Source organism: Cinclus cinclus, chromosome 11 (genome assembly GCF_963662255.1).
Source record: "Cinclus cinclus chromosome 11, bCinCin1.1, whole genome shotgun sequence".
Classification (NCBI taxonomy): domain Eukaryota; kingdom Metazoa; phylum Chordata; class Aves; order Passeriformes; family Cinclidae; genus Cinclus; species Cinclus cinclus.
Window position 1 is genome coordinate 13,384,815 of NC_085056.1, and position 20,805 is coordinate 13,405,619.

The 20,805-nt window shown below is 40.6% G+C and overlaps 1 protein-coding gene across 2 annotated transcripts in view; it reads right to left on the reverse strand.

Moving 5' to 3' along the window:
* Window positions 1–20,805, reverse strand: part of LONP2 (lon peptidase 2, peroxisomal) — a 38,537-nt gene that overhangs the window by 3,433 nt on the left and 14,299 nt on the right. For both annotated transcript variants that reach the window (XM_062499952.1, XM_062499951.1), the window contains 6 exons: window positions 17,063–17,213; window positions 16,487–16,613; window positions 15,323–15,456; window positions 6,355–6,497; window positions 1,306–1,513; window positions 1–191 (listed from right to left, as the gene is read on the reverse strand). In XM_062499952.1, the coding sequence (XP_062355936.1) occupies window positions 1–191; window positions 1,306–1,513; window positions 6,355–6,497; window positions 15,323–15,456; window positions 16,487–16,613; window positions 17,063–17,213 (954 nt within the window). The remainder of the gene's footprint in view (window positions 192–1,305; window positions 1,514–6,354; window positions 6,498–15,322; window positions 15,457–16,486; window positions 16,614–17,062; window positions 17,214–20,805) is intronic.

The window sequence follows — 20,805 nt, forward strand, 5'->3', positions numbered from 1 at the left end:
TGGAAGAACAAGGCCTCTTAGTGTAATTTCTCCTGTCATGGCTACATCTGAGCACACCAGCCGCCCACTGAAGAGTGAAGCAAGGCAGGTTACTATGGTAACACCAGCAGATGGTCCATCTTTTGTGACAGCTCCAGCTGGGAAGTGCAGATGGATGTCAGTGTTGTCAAGGAGATCAAAACTTCCAGAAGCTTAAGGAAAAAAAGAATGGTTTGAATGTTAGAAATCTAAACCTATTTTGTTCCTGGTCTTTATTCTAAAAGCCCACCAAGAACTAAAATCCTTGGCATTATTTATTAACAGTAGGCTGAAAAAAACCAACACAATATTGCAGAGGCCCTAGGAAAAAACAACAAAGAGAAATCCCAATGAGCTTTCCTATCCAAATTCCAAGAAAAAACTGCAACATGGTAACTGATAAGCTTGGCATTTGCATGCACTGGGAAACTGAAAGTAGGGATTAATGTGGAAACCAAAGAAATTCTACATAGAAATTTATGTCCCAAACCATCAACATCAATGTTCAGAGAACACTCCACAGAAACTCACAATTACAATAAAGTGAAACGCTTCTTTATGTCCTTTCACCTGTAACGGAGTGCAGACCAGAGAGGTAAACGTGCACACAGGTAATGCCTGCAGCATTTCATACATTAAATTCAATTTTTGTTTTTAACCTATCTAATCTTCCACAAATAGTGACAGATACTGGTCAATTATTTGCCTGATCAGTGAATGATCAATTAGAAAACACATTTCCACAAGTCCTGGGAGATTCAGAGAAAAAAAAATAGTTAAAATCTTCTTGTCCAGAGCCCCACTGCACTGCAGTTCCACAACTGCCATACAAACCCAACATTCTCAAAATACTAAGACTACAAAAACCTTTTGACAGAACCCATCAGAGAAAAAGTACAGACTTCCATATCTGTCTCCATCATGAAAATAGTACTGGAAAGCTGGAGTGTAAAAATGAGTCAGAGGCAGTGTCTGCCACAACCAAGGAGAAGCACCTTGGCACTGAGGCTATCCACAACCTTCCAGGCTAGAGCAGGGAGACACAGCTCGTGTTCTGCCAGGCCACAACCACCTCGGCTTGGCAGCAAATGGGAAAGAACTACACCGCTACTGGGAAAGGGGCACTCTGGAGCTGATCCCATCTTCAGGGAAGCATTGATGGCTGCAGCCCTGTGCTTGTTACATGCTGACAGTAAGTCCCAGGGTTACTCAGCAGCTGTGGGGCAGCAGCAGCAGCAGCAGCAGCTGTGGGGCAGCAGCAGCCCTGCAGTGCCCCTGCTGGCTCACCGTTGGTGAGCTGGTATCTCTTGGCGTTGCTGCGCAGCCAGCTGATGGCCAGGTGAGCCGACTCCTTCATGACGTCCCCCAGCTGCCCCGTCAGCGTGAGCTGGCCCTCCCCATCCATCCGGCTCGCCTCCACAAACATGATCTCCCCTCCCAGGGGTGTCCAGGCCAGCCCTATGGCCACCCCGGGCTGGTTGAGGCGCTCAGACACCTGAAGGGAAACACAGGAAGCGGTTTAGGAAACGGCCATTAAAAAAAAACTGCAAAAACAATTCAATAGTTGGCTTTGAAACAACTGTACCCATCAAAACACAGAAGTTAAGCCGAGTGTCTGATCTCTTATATTAATGCAGCAGTAGTTCTGGATGTGTGTAAACACTAATCACACAACAAGAGCTGGGTATGGCATCTTAGCTTAAGGCCATGGCAAACATGTCGTTCTTGAAACCTTCCTCACCCCCAAAAACACCACAAGAATCTTTCTCCTCAAAGGACTTCAAGTATTCAGTCAATCCTGACAATGTTTATGTGACAACCCATCTGCTGGAGCGTGTTTGCCCTGACTGTTACTCCTGAGACAAAGCCAGTTTTGCTCCCTGGTATTCCCTAAAAGCTTTTAAAAGATGGTGGCACTGCCTGAGCTGTGGCCAGCCAAGTCCCCGATGTTGTTCCCTGCACATACTTACAAACACTCTGGAACAGCAGAAATGTGACTGTGTTCCCAGGCCAGGCAGAGGGGATACCTGACAGAGTCCCTTTAGGAGTTACAAGCAGCCAAGCAAGCAGCAGCTACAGTGGCAGCCAAGGAAGCCCCAGAGCCCCTCTGCCGGGGCTCTGCCTTACCTGTGCACTGGCACCAACGTCCTGCCAGTTGCTGTCATTAGCATGATTTACCTAAGAAGGCTCTTTCTTTTTCTAGCATTTAAGGAAGTTGTACAGAACAGTGTGTTTCAATTTTATGATACCAAAATACCTCACCCAAGCATTTTTTGGTTTTGCTAACATCAGTTTCTATATCCATTGCCTGTGTGTTATTAGTTACGGTGATTTACTCTGCTTATTTTAGTAATTCAGGTTACTAAAGTCAGTTCACCCTGGTCACACTGAAATCTAACCACGCTGGAACATTCCCCTTTGCACTGGAGACAATGCTATTTTGGCAAGCCATCATGGTTTCAAACATTACAGGTGCAATGAACAGAATTAATTGTCCACACCCTCTCCCAGCCCAAAGCATCAAGGTTTGCTGATTTGGGGGTTTTGTTTCATTTTGTTTAGACTGGACTCTGGATTAACTGAAAAGAGTTTAGAGACTTGAGAGCTCAGGGGCAGAACACAGCAAATGGGATCAAAACCCAAATGGTTCTAAAGACTCATCACTTAGCACAGGCTCACTCCTCTGTCCTCAGATTAGGCAGATACCTCCTCCTCCTTCCACAAGTCAGTTGAGACCTGATAAGAGAAACTGGCTGTGTAGTAGGTGTTGGTCACATTTGGACTACTCTTCCTGGTGCCTCCAAAGCCAAGCAGCCTCTCCTACTGACCTGGAGAGAGACTCACCCACCCCTGCTGCAACCTCCTCAGCTGAGCCTTTACTGAGCCTGCTGACAGGCACACGTGGCAAATGCCCTTGGCCAGCTTGGAGATCTGGCTGCAGAAAAGCCCCTTGGAAATCCCCAAACAAGCAGCCAGAGCCACAGAACCCCCAACACTCACAGGAAAGCACACTGGACTACATGAGACACCCACAAAGGGTTACAGTGAGCCTCACAAGACTGAATTGCTCCTGGCACTTCTGAATCACTTCTTCTCACCAAAAATCAGATTAATTTAAATTAGGAAAAAAAATCCTTACACTTTCTAAACACCTTCAATTAAAAATGACCATTTGAATCAGCTAATGGCTGGTGATGTCTGTCAGATGATGATGTCACTGACCTACATGTGATGCCTTGAAAATTTTTGCAGATGAGACCAACCCAGGTGTGATTGAGCTGTATCCTGAGTACATGAACATATTGTCAGATGCATTTTAGCTGCCTGGACACTGCAAAATTCAAGTCTTAACATTGAGCACAGTCATTTATTTTGGAGTATTTCAGGTTATCGTCTGCAGTTTTGGAGCTACACCAAGTCAGTGCAATGGGCAAGAAGTTGCCAAGTCCCTGATTCACAATGGGAAGATGAGAAACAGTTCAGTCACTTGCTGGCCTTTAGCATGTTTGTCCTCCTTCCACAGGTTCTCCCAGCCTGACTGTACCAACTTTTTTTTTCTACTCTTCTGATTCATTCCCTGGCAAATCACTGCTGGCAAAGCACATTAACAGTGGCTTCCCTCTGAGGGAGAAGGATTTCCCCAGAAATATCAACACAATACTGGTAGTTCTTAGATAAAAATGTCAATCTAAACCTGTGCTTTGGAGAGGTTTTGTTTCTGAAAGATACCCTATTTTTTTCCCCTAATTAGAACTGTGCATGTCCCATAAAACAGAGCCATTATTTTATGGCATCTACACTTTCATTTCCCAGACCAGGCCATTTCCATGACCTACAGCTTCTGTCCCTTCAATTTCACTCAAGTTATGAGGCTATAAACCAATCCTGATGGGCCTTCCTTTGGTGCCCATAATATTTTGTCACTTGAGCAGAATTAAGGGTTGAAAGGAAAAAAAAAAAAAAAAAAACCTAAAAAAAAATCCCCAAAACACAAACTAAAATCCAAGCCAAAAAATATAAATACTTTGTTATAAACCCACTGGATATGTTAGAAACCCCTTCCCACATAAGTGTGCTGTGCTGAAACATTTCATTGAATCTTCTGCACTTTAAACTGCTGAGGTTATTCTTTCAAAGCCTTATTATGTGATTCATTCCAACATTTGTTCAGTAGGGAGACATACAAGATTATTTATTTGTAATAAATGAATTGATCCAGCAAGTAGGAGCTGAATATTCTGTCACATCTTCCTGCTGGGAGAGCTGTGCAGACAATAGCCAAGCAGTGCTCTGGAAAGGTGAAAGATGAATCTCTGTGTCAGGAATTCCCTGAAGGACAACAGATCAATTAAGTCATGTCGTGTTTTCAGTTCCATTTGCTCAGCCTCGTGCAGGTACTGACACAGTGGCTGCCTCCATGGTGTCTTTGTTTCAGCTGCTGATAAATGGCAAAATGCAGGCCCAGGGTGAAGCTCTCAGGTCAGCCCCAGCCCAAGCCTGTGACTACAGAGCAGAACCCACAGCAGCCAGGCTCAGGCACCTGCCAGAGCAGAAACTCTGCTCCTTCAAAGAACCTTGGGGGGACTTGAGAAAATTCTAAAGAATAACACATTAGTTGGGAAAATTCCTTAAAATAGAAGTTATGCTGTTATCTGGGCAATTTACATGGAAAAAAACCAAAGCGTGTACTGAAAAATATTCACTCAACAGATACAGCAAATAGTATATGAAAAGAAATCCTGGACTGCTTGGGGAATTGATCTGTGTGGAATCACCTCTACTTCTATTTATGCACTAAATTTGCCTTCTAAATACAGAAATGTTATAAAACTTTTTGATAAAGAAGTCACAAGCTTCAATCAGTCTTATTTCAGTTTACACAGGCCAGCAGATCCGTGAAATGCTTATTTGCAAATTTATGGCAGATTGTGAACCCCACAACAAATAAACAAAAAACCCACAGAAGAAAATCCCCACCTAGCTCTCCTGTATTTGAACACCTGAAATGAAGAACCACACTTGAAAAATTTTACTTGCATTACTTAATCCTACAGAATAAAAGACAAAATAGCAGAAATTATTTTCCAAAACAGCCTCACTACCTAATTTAAATGAATAATCAACTCCAGAAACAAAACTGACACCAAGCAGAGCACCTAAGTAAAGTCTCATATTAGCACTGAACTTCTGCATTTGTGTGATGTTCCTGTTGGGTACAGAGGCTTCTGAGAGTTGGAAAGAACAAACGGAAGTTGCTGACAATTCAGTCATTTGCCTAAAGACCAAATTCTTCTAATTTCTGAAAATAAAAAAAATAAATAAAAAAAAATCACCAAAGAACCCATGTGAATGCACCCAGCCCAGAGTCACCAGGCCTGTGGGTCATTTATCTTCCTTGACTCCCATTCTCCCACTGTTCCCATCACCATTCTCTGTCACAATCACTGGCACTGTCTCCTTTCAGTTTGTTTCTTCATTTCTGTCTCTTGCTTAAGACTCTCTTCCATGATAAAATCTTCATATCCAAAAGCCTCAGTTCAGGTCTAAAAACTGATTCATTCTTAAACAATCACCCATTTTCTCCTGCTATCCCAATCATCTTGTCCCCTTTTTGTTCTTCAAATCCCACTGGAAGTCTGGTCCTCTGATTTAGGAGAAAAGAATTGTAAGAGGAAACTTCTCAAAAACAGAGAACAACTGCACTGTCACTGGTGAAATGAGAATCCCAAATGAACAAATAACTTTAACTGAGGGTATTTCCATAGAACAGAGCAAAATACCAATGGGAGAAAGCAAAAAATCTGAAATATGCCTACTGAGGAACAGAGCTGGAGGTGCCTGACTGACCATAAAACATTTTAATAGCTAAGAGTCACATTAACCTAAAGAATGTCTGAGAACTTCTGGTACAAACTGAAGTGGTTTTAATACCCAAAAATGCTGCCTGGCTTTAAGGAGGTATGAGGGACAGTCCTTAGCACAGCTGCTGCAGAGACAGGATTCCTGGGTTCTACTTTTGGCTTCCTTCCCACGACCACCAAACATCCCCCAAACAAAAGCAAAATTGTTTCAAACTGAAAAAAACACCACCACATTCTTCAGCACTGCTGCAGGAACCTTTGCTAACAGCAAAGTCAGGCTGTTATGTTGTTTATGTACCCTGAATTAAAAGAAAAGAAAAACTTCTTTAGGTGAAAACACATTTTGTGGAACATAAAGAAACACAGTGCTGTTACTAACTTATTTTGAAGTTGTTCACATTTGTACAGACTCAGTCAATAGCAATAATCATATCAGCCAGAAACAGTGCCAAACAGAAACAAATGAAGATGTTACCTCCATGTCATACATGGGGGGCCCCAGGATATCTTTCAGAGCATGGAAATCAATTAAAATTGGCATTTCAGGTGGCAGAGCCAGGTCAGCTGTGTCACTGATGGATTCTGGTTTGGCATCTTCTGTGACGTGTTCTTTGAAATCTAAGGGAAGAAAATCTAATTTAGGATTTGTAATGGTCTTTCCTAGACAGTAGATTTTTTTTAAAAAATTGTGACAGAGAAAAATAAAATATGCAACGAAACACTCATTAAGTTCAGCAAAACATGCTCAAACCATCTCTCACAAAAATCTTGTCAAATTAAAGATAATATGGCATGAAATTTAATTATTAAGGCTAAATATGTTCTAACTGTTCATCAAAGATAAAATTAAATCTAGAGCACTGACAGATGCAACTCATCAGCTTAAGTGCATTTTAAACTAATTCAAACAGCAAAACATATCAGCTCATTTAAGACTTTGCACTTTTCACCAGATTCGTGCAGAAAACCAGTATTTCACAGAATCAGAATGGTTTGGGCTGTAAAGGACCTTAAAGCTGATCTTGCTTTAAGGTCTTGCAGGGACACCTTCCACTATCCCAGGTTGCTCCAGGCCCTGTCCAACCTGCCCTTGGATACTTCCAAGAGATGGGGAAGCCACAGCTTCTCTGGGAACCTGTGCCAGGGCCTCCCCACCCTCCCAGGGAAGGGTTTGTTCCTGCAGGAGGAATCACGAGCAGTGAGGTGTAATAGAGGAAGTGCAGCTGAGCAGGGCAATTCTGACAATGCAGGAGCTCCTGTTCTTCTCATGTATGCTCAGCTGTGCCCAGCACAGAGCACCTCCAGTGCAGCCCTTGCAGCACAGACTCTGATGTGACACTCTCCATGTTGATTTTTGTCTCCTATGACTTTTATGGCTTCGCTCAACCACAGAACAGTTTGGGTTGGAAGGGACACTTAAAGATCATCAGCCCAACTCCCCACCACACACAGGGACACCTTCCACCTGCTCAGGCTGCTTAATTCACAAAACTGACATCTCCTGTCTGTTCAACAGCCAGCTCAACACCTACAGGCCTTGTTCAGTGGAAGAACCTCAAACAACTTCAGTGTAGTAACCTGTGGCTTTTGTCTTGAAATATTATGCACACAGAGGGCTCTGTTCTTTTCTTTGTTGAGGGAGATACTGCTAAGGTGTCATGCTCAATATCCAGCAGCAGCAAAAAATTCCTCTAAGGTCTAATTACCAGACATTTTCAGAAACACCTACGGGCATGATACACTCTCCAGGAAGGACTATAAACTCCCAGCAGCCTGACACTTTTGAATGCAATATACTCAAGTGTCACTCACCCAGGAGGGACCACACAGTTAAAGCAATAGTTATGGGTTCTTCCCTTCCTTCACTCACAACATGAGTGGATTTCTTGGCAGAAATTGGCCTCCTTAGCAGAACTGCCTTCAAATTTCTGTTTTCTCTTTCTATACAAAGTGAACTGTAATGGGAACCATGTCAGTGTCAGTCTCAGCCCAGCCTGCAGAGGAGCTGTTTGCATGACTGAGCTCAAGAACTCGCAGGCCCCTGGCAGGGACTGACACTGCACAGCTACCAAGGGACTGGGAGCAGAGGGACAATGCAGAGAATAATTACCCCACAGATTCTGATCTAGGTGCAAGAGGCTTATCAGCATTTCTCAAGAGCCCTAAGCAGTGTTTTAGTGAAACGTCTATCAGAGAAATGAAGAATGCTTGGACAATCCAGCCGTTCCTAAGGCTCTGTGGCACTCTCAGGGCACTGCCTCCCTGCCCTGGGGCTGCCCTCCTGCACACACACAGAGTGAAGATTTTTCTTCCCACCCCAAACTCCAGCCTAAGACACATCTGAAGTTTGTTACACAGCAATGCACACAGAGCTTCAAGGCTCCTGCACTATATTTTGGACCCAAGTATGGGTTGCTTGCTTTCCCTGAATTCTTTCTAATTTTAGCTTGAAAAGGAGCTTTCTGGTTCCTCCTCTGCACATCAATGCATGCACAGTAACTGAAGATCCAAGAGTTCAAACAAGTACAGATAAACACAAACCACTGGTCTAATCTATTTACTACAACATGAAGAAGTGGTCAGTGGTGCAAAAGCAATTCTCAGAATGCATGAATGAGGATGATGTCTCCTTCCACCAGAAACAAACTATCCTGTTATTAATCCTGATACAAAAGGGTCTTTTTACAGATAATTTTGTGTCAGTGACAATTTTGTGACATCTCACTAATGCCTTAATAGAGTATCAAGGAAAACATTTTACATCACTATTAACTGACAGCAGCAGCTCAGCTTTCACTCAGGACTCCAAATCTAACAGTTCTTATCCAACAGCCACTAATCTTCCCATTGTAAAACTTGCTGCTCCATGGCTAAATCCCATTCCTTTACTGCAAATACTGCCTTAGTCAGATGCCTCCTGTTGTTCCAGCGTGTCTCTCTGCTTTTGTTAAACTGCTATTTTTGTACATAATAAATTTAAAGACATAAATACTGGCAGGTCTAGGAAACTTGACTCTGCATGCTATTCCTGCAATTCAGACTGCAATTTCAAAACTACTTGATAATCTGAGATGCAATTCATATTTCAAAACAAAATTTAATTTAAAACCAGCTGCTTTTTTTCTATACCAAGATTTTACTGCCTAACAAACACAAATGTATTTATTCCACCTAGCTCTGTATACAGCTGAAGAGACAAACTCCTCATAAACAAATCAGCCTGCCCCATTAAAAGAATCAGAAACTCTTTTCTTTGAGTTTATCTGATCTAATGAGTAGATGCCATTTTATCATCTGTAACAATAACAAACTCCAGACTTTTTCTAAAAATGTTAACCTAAATTCTGGCATTATCTAATTTTCTATAAAAGCATAAAGTGATGTCCCAAAATGTAATTAAAAACTTTCTCTTTGAAGGAAAAAGCCATCTTCGTTTATCATCTTTAAACAAGTGCTGACTATGATGAATCTATAAAGACACAAGTAATTAAGGTTTCCACCACTAACAATGACAAATACATGTTCCCTACCTACCCCAGACTAACAGTCATAAACCACAGTACAAGCTAAATGACATATTTATCTAAAAACAAGACACTTAAATTCAAGTTTCCAGAAACAGAACTTCTCATTAGGACAGCAGATTAATCATCTTACAGTTTGAGATAAATTGGCAAAATAAACTAAAGGGTCAAAAAGTGCCCTTAGCAGAGCTCCAAACTTCACTAGAGGAACCACCTGCTGCTCTGCTATTACACTTCTGCTTACACAAAAGCAGCATGTTATTGAGTTTTTTAACATTTAAAAACTGTAATACTAAAAATAAACAACACAGAGCCCTCCCCAAGTAACCAAAAATAGGTTCAAAAAACAACCAACCACAAAGATTATGTTTGTAAAATTTTCCAAGCAGAACCTACAGCCACTCAAAGATGAGTGTTCTTCAGGAATCTTTCTCTGCAAGTTCCCAAAATAAAACAAAGTTTTCACATGCAAAAATGGATTTGTAAGAAAACAGCCTCCTAAGAAAACATACTGACAATGAACTATTAAATATAATTAAAGATTTAATCTTAACAGACATTTCATAGCACAAAGATTTAAAAAAATAAGACTGCTACCTTCTACAGATGTAATGGAAAGGAGAGATTACAAGTCTAAAACTTCCTCAACATGTAGCAATTTCTCATCTCCTCATAAAGCAGATTTAAATTAAGCACTAGCAACATGAGTCATAAACCCAAAGGTTTCTAACCATACTTACTGACCAAGACAGATAAACAGAAGCCTAACATTTTAATGTAGTTTTTAACATAACACATTCTGATTTGGTGAATTGCTACAAAGAGATATAAAAAAAGAGCATGAGCATGACAGACAATGTTTCAAGTCCCTGGGCAATTAAAGGGAAACTAACATTCTTTCTTTCTTATCTGACTTGGCAGCAGATACTTCAGTACACAATAGACAGAATTCTTTTAGTCCCTCCAAACAAAAAAACAAAAAACAAACAAACAAAAAAAACCCCACAACCAAAAAACCCAAAACAAACAAACAAACAAACAAAAAACCAACAAAAACAAGCCCAAAACTGCATTTAGGTAGAAGAGGATGGGAATGCTTTTGCTGACAACAGTTCACATTCAAAGCCAGCCACAACATGAAACTGCAACCTAAAAGCAACATTCCACTGTCAAACCTTATGCACCAAACTTTCAGGAAGCATTTCTTTAAGAAGGGAACAATTTCCTAATCCTGTTTACACTTACTCATATGCTTAAATTTAATGCTTTGTGCATTTCTCCCCACAGCATCAGAAAAGTTCTCTTTCCACAAAATAATTACATTCTATCATCTGTGACCTACAATAACAATGTGTACTTGAAGCACTTGAATGTGAGGTGCTCATGCAGGAATATCTGGATAAATTAACATGGAAAAAATAACACCTTAAAATTAATTTGTATTCAAGCCAAACTTCTCAGAACATTTATGCCTTTTCCTATGGAGAAGTCATTCCAAGCAATTTTCAGAAATTTCGGGAGCAGGCCCACACTGCAGCCTGCAGAGCTGGGAAGCTCTCTAAGGTCAGCAGAGCTGAGCTCAGTACCTGCAGTCACACCACCCTGGGACTGATGCTCAGCAGATTTCATGTGTCAGCTCACATGGACCACTTTGGTCAAACTTGCATTTAATCTAAAACCAAGTGTTTCACCCACAAGGAGTAGAACAAACTGCTCTGTGTTGCTGGGTTATGGAAATATTTAAGTATGTTCAAAGCCTTGGTTTCAAGATAAATACAATCCTCATTTAATTGCTTTTAGGTATGAAATATTACCTCTCCTAAATCTCCCTTCAGGTCTGAATCAGACAAATTGGTTTTGACTCTGGGTTTCAACTGCTGTATCATGATATTCTGCTTTCGTGCACAGTTGCTGCATTGTATTCTCAACGCAGTTGCACTAAAATAGGAAGGATAGTTTCACATATTTTTGTAGCTCCTAGAATTTCTTGTAGTGTCAGAAGACTGAGGAGTGTCTTATAAATCTTAGATAGTGTTTCAGTGCAATACCAGATAGCATTGCAGTACACAGGGACCATTCCCCAGAGAGCTCTGAAAAATGCTGAAGTTCCTCGTGGAAACTCAACAACTGACACAAACCAACATTCCTGCACTCACCAACTTCTCCAGAAAGCTCAGGAGTCAGAAGAGCAAGGGAGGTACTAAAAGCTGCCCAGGCATTTCAGTGGTGCATTTCTGGGAAGTGCTGGACCCAGCCTGAGAGACAGTCTCCAGCTCTGCTAGGGCAGCAGCCTCCCCTCCCAGAGCCCACTGCCAAACAGTGGAAAAAGCCTTGAAAACAGGTGCTCTCCCTGAAGTTCAAAATCTGATTTAATCAATGTAATGGGGGAAAGCCTGTGATTCTACCACCTAGTGTCCTTAACTCTTACTACAACCCACCAGCCAGAGGCACTCAGCTGAATAAACAACAGGCACCATGGTAGGATTTGGCTGTGCTCTGGATCAGGTATAAACTGTGTTTCAGCAAGCAAGGCAAGCCTGCAGTCTGTCCTCTCCTAATCAGAACTCAAGGCATACCAATGCACTAACTGCAGAGTGTCATTCTCACATCAGCAACACACGAATGTGGGAAACAAAAATGACTTCTAGATATTTTTACAGAGATAAAGAAAAAAAATTATACGTGAAAATATTAAGGGATGACAACTTGATTAATTAATCTTCCAAAGTCATTCATTATATGAAATAAAAGTTCATCATCATGATGCACAACTGCACAAATGTCCACTAATCAACAGCAGAAAAATACCAAAGAAATCAGTTTAGGTTACAAATCCCATTATTTTCCTCAATTTGCAAGTATTTGGAGATATTTACAAGTTTTGTTTTGAACACTTAGTTGTTTCCAAGAGACAAAACAAAAAAAATAATTTTAAAGTCTCCTACTCTCATACACTCCCAGCAAATGACACACTGTAAAAACACACCAGAGTGCAAGCACAGTATTAGTACAAAATAAAACCCACTTGGCAGGCTGCACCGTTCTGTACAAGTCTTTATAACAGCAAAGTTTCACTGTAGAGACACCTGTCCCTCAGACTCCCTTTTATTAATACAGCTTCTTCTTATGGACAGTTTTCACTTCAGAAGTACAAAGGAACTAACTCTTCACAGTTCATTTCTTTCTTAACTCCAAACTGGGTCAACCAAAAATGCCAGCATTTTGCCCCCTTTTGAAGCACTTGGGCTTCTATTTTTATTTAGCTCTGGTAAGTTGCAAGTTCAGAACTAATTTTAACACTGTGTAATTTTAACAGCGTAAATACCTCACTTGCAAGCACAGTGCTAATTTTAACATGGTAAATAACTCTCTCACTGGACTGAGATGTCTAACACAGCTCCTTTTTGTTACTTGCCTTAATAATAAAGTGTTTCTTCTTACAGTACCATGAACTGTGTTCTGGCACTACCTCTCATCTATTTTACCAGAATGCTTGAAGAACAGAATGACATCTCTTTTTATTCAGCAACTGCATTAGACTTCTGAAACACATTTTAGACCGAGATACCCACTTTGAAAATATGATTTGTCAAAATTACCATCCAAAAGGTGCAATAGCCAGGACTCCTGACACTGCCTGGTGCAGGTGAGCTGGGCCAGAACAGCCCAAAGGCTCAGCAGTTGCATTCATGAAGAGAGCACAGAGCATCAGAGAGCATCAGCATGTCAGTGTTTGACTCCACAAAGTCCATCAGAGCACAGAAGGTAGAGGACACACAAATAATATAAAAGGAAAGCACTGGTAAATAAGTCTTAAAACCTCTGCCTTTTAATGTAGATGGGATTATTTAAATTGCAGGATCAGTCACCACTACTGTGAGAGCTCACTGCCTTTAAGCCAAACATTCAGAGAAAACCATGCTGACCCTGCTTAAGCAAACACTGCCAAATTCAACCTTCTGATATTACAGTTTTCACAGACATTACGGTGATCTTAGAAAACCCAACAAGGTAAAAGAAGATTTAATTTTCAGAAGGGAAATACTGAGCTAGGAAATAAAGACAAGGTAAAGCTGCAAGACTGTCAAGAAACAGATTGTCAGAGACAAATTATATAAATTTTTACTGTGGGTAAAACTCTTCTTCAAACACCCTTCTAATTATTACCACGGCTTGTAAAAATATCCCTTATATTTCCTCCCCTGGGATTTACTCTCTTAAAGAGGTGGGCACTGCTGAGACTTGTTTGCTGCCTAGTTGTAAAGTAACAGATAACAAGTCTCCTCATTTATCCTCTTCCAATCCAGACCAGACCTATTCCAGCTGTACAGATGTTAGAACCTAAAGGCTTTTTCCACATCAACTATGTTATGGAATATTTCAGAACATCAAACCAACCAAAATACCCTGTTCGGTATTTTAAGTCTGTGAGTATCCTGGAACAAAAGCAAGCAATCATTCTGCAGTTTTCAGTTTCCAGGATCCTCTGACACCCACTTGTTCTCAGACAGACTGGCAGAATTTCTTGTTCCCTGAACTCGTTTCAGTCCTCAAAAAACAAAGGGAACACACAACACCCTGCTGGATAGATTTTATTAGATTAAGGGCTATCCACATTTTAGAAGTTCAACCTGAGGTTTGGAGTATGTCCTTTCACATTTCTAACCCACCTGACACTGAGGGATCCTGCAGACATCTAGTGCTGCAATGTACACTTCCAGCCATCTACACCCTCCATCCATTGTACCTTTCACCAAACACAATGCAGATGCTCCTTTTTGTTAAAGAGAACAATCACGGGGGGGGGGGAGGAGTGAAAGAGGGAGCAGTCACCTGTTGTGTGCTGAACATGAACTGGATCACGGGCCTGACCCAACCTTTACCGGTGAAGCAGTTACCTGGGTATTCTTGCTGTTTAAAAGTTTTGTGTTTAGCTTTCTTTCAGTTTGTTTGATGACTGGGAATGATAAAACACTGTGCACATGGGAAACAAGACCAGACTAACCAAGGCTGAGAAGTTCCCAAAGCTCCAAGAGACTTTGAATAAGCATGGTCTTAAAAAGCACATACAAATAATTCTAACTTCAGAGCCCTTCAAGCAGACAATTTTTTTAGTGTACAATAAAATAACCAAATTGAGTTCTGAGCCAGTAGGAACTACAGTTATGCTTAGTGTCTTATTAAAGAGAGTAAGTGAAAGATATGCATTTAAAAACCTAAGAAGACATACACGTATCATAACTGCATCCCTAAGATATGAAACAGATGCACTGAACTTCTCAGTTCCTGCCTGGTGAGGGGATTGGCACACAAACCCTGTGAGGAATGGCTGAGAGAGCTGGGGTTGTTTAGCCTGGAGAAAAGGAGGCTCAGGGGTGACCTTATCACTCTCTACAGCTCCCTGAAAGGTGGCTGTGGTCAGGGGGGCATTAGTCTCTTTCTTCAGGCAGCACTGACAGAACCAGAGGACACAGTCTCAAGCTGCACCAAAAGAAATATAGGTTGAATATTAGGACAAAGTTTTTTAACAGAAAGAGTAATGAAGTACTGGAATTGTCTGTCCAAGGGGATGGTGGAGTCACCATCCCTGGATGTTTTTAAAAAAAGACTGGATGTGGTACTTGGTGCCATGGTCTAGTTCAGCTGTTAGGGCATGGGTTGGACTCGATGATCTTGAAGGTCTCTTCCAACCCAGTGATTCTGTGATTACCAACTCAGCAGGCTGAAACTACTCAACTTATGTCCTAAGGCATAATTCAGCACTACAACTATACATAATAATAATGTCACAATATCTGCCATGCTTTTGAAAACAGAGTCCTTAAAGAATAATAAAATATCAGAAAAAGGTGCTAAATTAGCTTCCTAGTGACCACATCAGAAGTTCCCTTTTTAACAAAACATGCCAAAGATACATACCTTCTCCTTCCCCCACCTCAGCACGGTCTGGCTTCGCTTCTTTGTGCTGCCCTTCTGCCACTTTCACAGCCACTGCTCTGCAAATGGCTCCCAGCTTCCGATCCAGGGCCCGCACTCCTGCCTCCCTCGTGTACCTGTGAGAGACAATGGCTGTGCTGGGCTGTGCTTTGCAAGACACAGCTCTTTTCAATGGAAACACACTCCTGACTAAACACACAGCCACATAAAATGGGATGGGAAAAGTACCAAAACCTTGGACTACTCTAATATATAGGAAAAAAACAATTGTTTTGATCAAAATAATTGTGGTTGCTGATAAAATTATAGACATTACTGAGTGGGAAGACACAACTAACACCTGGAGCGAAACCTTCATGAAATGCTAAGCAATGTCCAATTGCATTGAGCTCCTCTTGGATGCATAAAAATTAAAAGGAAGAACTATTATAAAACTTAAAGTATATAGCTCACTGGAAGTTGAGGAACTGGCTGTAAAAATATATTTTGTTCTAGTCTATGAATGAAAAAGAAGCACCAGGCAGTAACACTATACAAAACAGCCAAAACACTGGTCATAAAATACCTCAATTCATTGAATCCAAATACACTTTTTCCACTGGAAATGTGCTAGTTTCAAATTAAAAACATGTTCTGATCAATACATTTGCTGTCATGTCTAACAAAACCTCCAGTTCTAATGAATGGAAGCTATTAAAAAAACTCGTATTTTAATTTTTTTAAACGTATTCCAAATCTTGACAAATGTACCCATGAAGTCACAAGGAAAAAAAAAGGGGAATTTAAATTTTTTTGGTACGAATATGATAGAAATATCACTTGGTTCTTTACACTACATGTTGTCTGCTGCCAAGGCCATGGCTTCACACACTGCAGCCCCACCAACCTCACCAACTGTCCCTGTTTATTCACAGAGCCTTGGCAATTGTGTCAGCACAACTGATTGTGAGCCACACCTGGAGACCAAGAGCAAGGAACTCTCTACGAAAGCACGCTCTCCTAGAGAAAGGACAATTCCATAAACTACCAGCTGTGGAACTGCTGAAGCTATTAAGGACAATACATATTAATACATATTTGTATTACCACTTTATAAACTGATTCATAAAATAAGGTATTGAAACTGAAAGCAATGAACAGATCTACCTGGTAATTATGCCCAAAGTGGTTACATGGGGAATCTGTATTTGCTGTGGAGTCAGACCATGTAGTTCAAGCTGTTTAGGAATCAAGTGTCTATGTGCAATTTCAATTTTTTCTTCTTGTGTGTATCCTTCAAAAAAAAAAAAAGAAAAAAAAAAGAAAAAGTCAGAAAAGCAGCATGTATTTATTAATGATCTTTTTGCTTAGACACTACAATATAATCAAATTTCTTATCTTTTACAATTCTACCTGACTGAATTTAACAAAAAACTTCTCCCAGCTTTAATTTACAAGGCTGTTTGGTTATGATCTTTTGTGGCTATTCCTAACTTCATGTGAACAAAATCAGAATTTTAGTATTTCAAAGACCCCTTTCTCCGTGAGTGCAATGCTAAATACTATTCTCCTGACAGAGGCCACAGCAGAGGCATCCTGCTTTGTCCCTCTAAAGGACTCTGGCCACGCACTCCAGATTCCTGGCAGGCTTTCCTTAATGAGCCACCTTTCATTTCAGCAAAAACACCCCAAACTTGTTTAAGGACCTGCAGTAGCCGTGTAATAAAGGCACGGCAGTGTTACCTGGCACCTGGATAACCTCCATTCTGTCCAGCAGGGCAGGTGGGATTGTAGCTGTAGTGTTGGCTGTAGCTATGAACAGCACTTGGGACAGGTCAAAGGCTACGTTCAGGTAGTGATCGGTGAAACTGTGATTTTGTTCCGGGTCCAAGACCTTAACAAGGGTGAACATAAAAGTGACACATTTGTTTAATCAGAAGTAAATAAAATATGCACATTTTTATTATATTCCACTTGGATCTGTCAAATCTGACTTTACAGTAGTAAAATATGTTATGGATATCACTAAATCCTAGCCTTGCCTGGATTACTCTGTGACTACATGTCACACCACGTGTACAGTTCAGAAAGTCACTTCCCCATGAGTTGTTCCTGCCCTTTACTAGAGGTGCTGCAGCATTTCTCCAGCCATCAAGCACCTCCCCCAAGCTGCATCTCCATAACCTTCCACACAAGGTAGAGTGGCCCTTCAAGAACTCAGAGCAACTTTGGAAAAGCAGCCCATGTGGTCCCATGGAACAAGGAGAATTCTCCCAAGTAATCCCTGACTGCAATCCTCACCTGCTGCTGGCAGCTCTTCTTCCTCTCACACCAACCCACGAGATCTCTCTTGTGAGACCAGTGGGAAGAATGCAGTCCCAGCCTTACCTGTCACCTGCTCCACTCATTCTGCTTTGTCCTGCCTTTATCACTAAAGGAGGAGAGACAAGTTCTTATTGCCCATGACATCCCAGGCAAGGTTTGACCCTTGGCGAGTCCTGGCCTTCCCAGTACAATCTTTTTTAGTTTTTTCTTTTTTTTTTTTGTCCCAAAACAATGGAGACAAAACTGAACAAGCACTGTAGAACAAAAACACACAGCCTGACCCACCTCAAAGATTTACTGAGCAAGTAGAACTAGGGCTTCAATAATTGTGTTCAATAACTATCACTTTCAGTACTACTCATGTGTGCTAGTGCATCACTTGCCTAGATTTAAGACTAGGTGATGAATATTCAATACATATGTGAAACTCGAGGGTACTGAGATGCTGCCTTAGAGATTTTTTAACAGTGCCACAAATGGGAAGCTCATTGTATACAACAATGTACTCCTGGCTTCTGTATGACCTGTGAACCACCTTTGCTTCACATCCCCTTGAAGTACAGCCACTCTTCCTTCCCAAATGATGAATGATCAATGCTACACCAACACAAATAATTCTCATGTCACAAATAATGGGACCCATGCATCTCCTGAGAAACAGCACACAGCTGTCAAAATAATTTATCTGCCTATACCCAAGTGAATGCACACAACCTGAATTATAGCCAAGAACAGCGTTGATAATTAAAAAACAACTGAATCTGAGGACTTCTTCGATAGTTCTAAAAGAAACAATTCTGAATATTCATTACTCTTAAATTCTCCCTAGGCTTTGAAAAGTGAAAAAATCTTTTGAAAAAAATTTATGATCAGAACAAACTAGAAAAATCCTTCTTACATTACAGAATTACAGAATGCCAGAAACACAGCTGACTTTCCTAAAAAACAGAAAAAAAATGGGATTTTACTTTGAAATGCTGCACAGATTTGAGAGCAGTTACACATTCCCCTTATTAGTGAAATTTTAAAACATACTGAAGCATATACTTCAATTCTGAACCTAGGGCTGGAACTCACTGAATGCCATTGTGCACTGGCTCTAAGCTATTCAAAAGCTTTTCTTACCCTCTTCAGCAAGCAGCTTCGAGCATTTACTCCCTTCTTTACCAATGAAGGCAAAGGCCTTGAAGTATCCTGACAAGCCAAGTCCACTGATGCATAATTCAGAGATGTGCCTTACCTCAGCCAGACCCCCAGCCCTAAACTACAGGGCAACACAACAACAGGCAGGGAATGCAAGCACAGCAGCTACAAACTTCTCTTCAAAGCAAGCACGTCTATACCAAATATTAGCCTCCCACTCAGAGTCCACGCTTGCAAATTTTTCTCAACTGCTTTCAACAGCTAATCCTAATTCAACTTACCCCCTTTTTTTTTTATACTGATAATAGTATTTCCACAGAATTCCAGTCTATTGGCTGAAGTATTTGTAAGTAATTTCAAAGCTGCTAAAAAATAGTGTATTCTGACAGACCAAACTGGCATTTTGACACATTTATTTACATGCATGTTTCTTTCTCCTTCTAGTCTGTAACAAGAAATCCTTATGAACCCTGTTAAATGCCAAGCTGGTGATTAGAATGTTATTTACAAGATACACAAAATATTGATGCTGTACTCACATGCAAAAAATACTACCCAATAAAGATAAAGGAAATTGTAATTCAAACCAATTTGCATTATATCTAAAACTGTGAATTATCTGAGATTTTTTACAATGGCTGGAGATCCTCTGGACTCAATTCTTTGTTGCGGCAACTTGTTTTAGAATAAGATACAAACCAATGTCCTGCCTATGTATTTCAAACAGATTTTCCAAAGCAAATAGAACTGCTCTTCAGTTAGGTATCTGTACTGAAGTTCAAGTTCAAAGGTTTTCCAAGATACTCAACTAATACAGAAATATGAAGTACAAAAAGAACATCCAGTGCACAAAATAACTTGGCTAATTTATGACAGATAGCTCACATGCATACAAAAGCTTCTCTGTAACAGCTTTTTATTACCACAAAATCCAGAATAAATTCCATGAATACTTAATTGCCTGGCTATGCTCCTGGTCTAATTTCCCTGCATACAAATAATCACTATCAGGCACTTGGATCCATTTCTGTTTTCCTCTGTTTTCAACAGAGGTCATCTAAATTTAGACTAAAATATTCCTTTGTTAATGAACAGTAACTGGAAATAGGAAGACATTCTGTCTTGCTGAAGCAACAGCTCTGCACAAGCATTAGATCTAAACACCATCCAGCAATTAGAAAGCACCAAGCTTTGCTCCCAAGATTACAGGAATGGCAATCTTCTCCCTGAATATGCCCTGTTGTGGACAACAAGAATTTAACACACCTACACATTAAGGAATACTTAATGATGGCACTTACCAGACAAGCAGCACTGAATAGCAAAAGCAGCAGTTAGGTGACCACCGACTACTGTTTGCCCTCCAAAGCCACCTTTGCTCACTCCAGATAGATTTTCCAACCACGTAAAGGAGAAGCAGATGAAAATGAAGCTATTATGTCCAGCCATGAGCTGTCCATTAGAAGAGGTAAAGCACCTGCTTCAGGATGTTTAGCCAGCAGTAGAGGGATATAGCAATCGAAGGGGAGCAGCCTAGCTATGGTTAACAGAGCAATTAGTTTTCCAGATGCAACTAATGGGCAATTAGCAGGTCTTGCATAAACCCTGCAGCCCAGGTAGGCAGTGGGAAGCCAACCTGATGAGCCTCAGCTGGAAAAATCCATGGTAGGAGCATAGCAGAGTGTAACTGAGATCGTGGTTTTAAAAGATGGAAAATAAGAAACATCTCAAAGCAGCAATAAAGCACCCAGAATTCAAACACAACTACTTAAACAAGTATTAATTAAATTTGTTTGCCCTCATAAATGACACAAGAAAAAATTGCAGTTGTTCTCTACTGTAGGACAGGGAATGAAAAAAAACTTAAAACCCAGGAAAGGTTGAATAAAACTACCAATACACAGATCTAGATTTATAATTAGAACACTCTTTCTAAGAAATCTCAAATCATTTTGTCTGCATAGCAAACAACAGCCAGCTAAATAGAATAATTTGATTTTCAGGTATTTTTACCCATG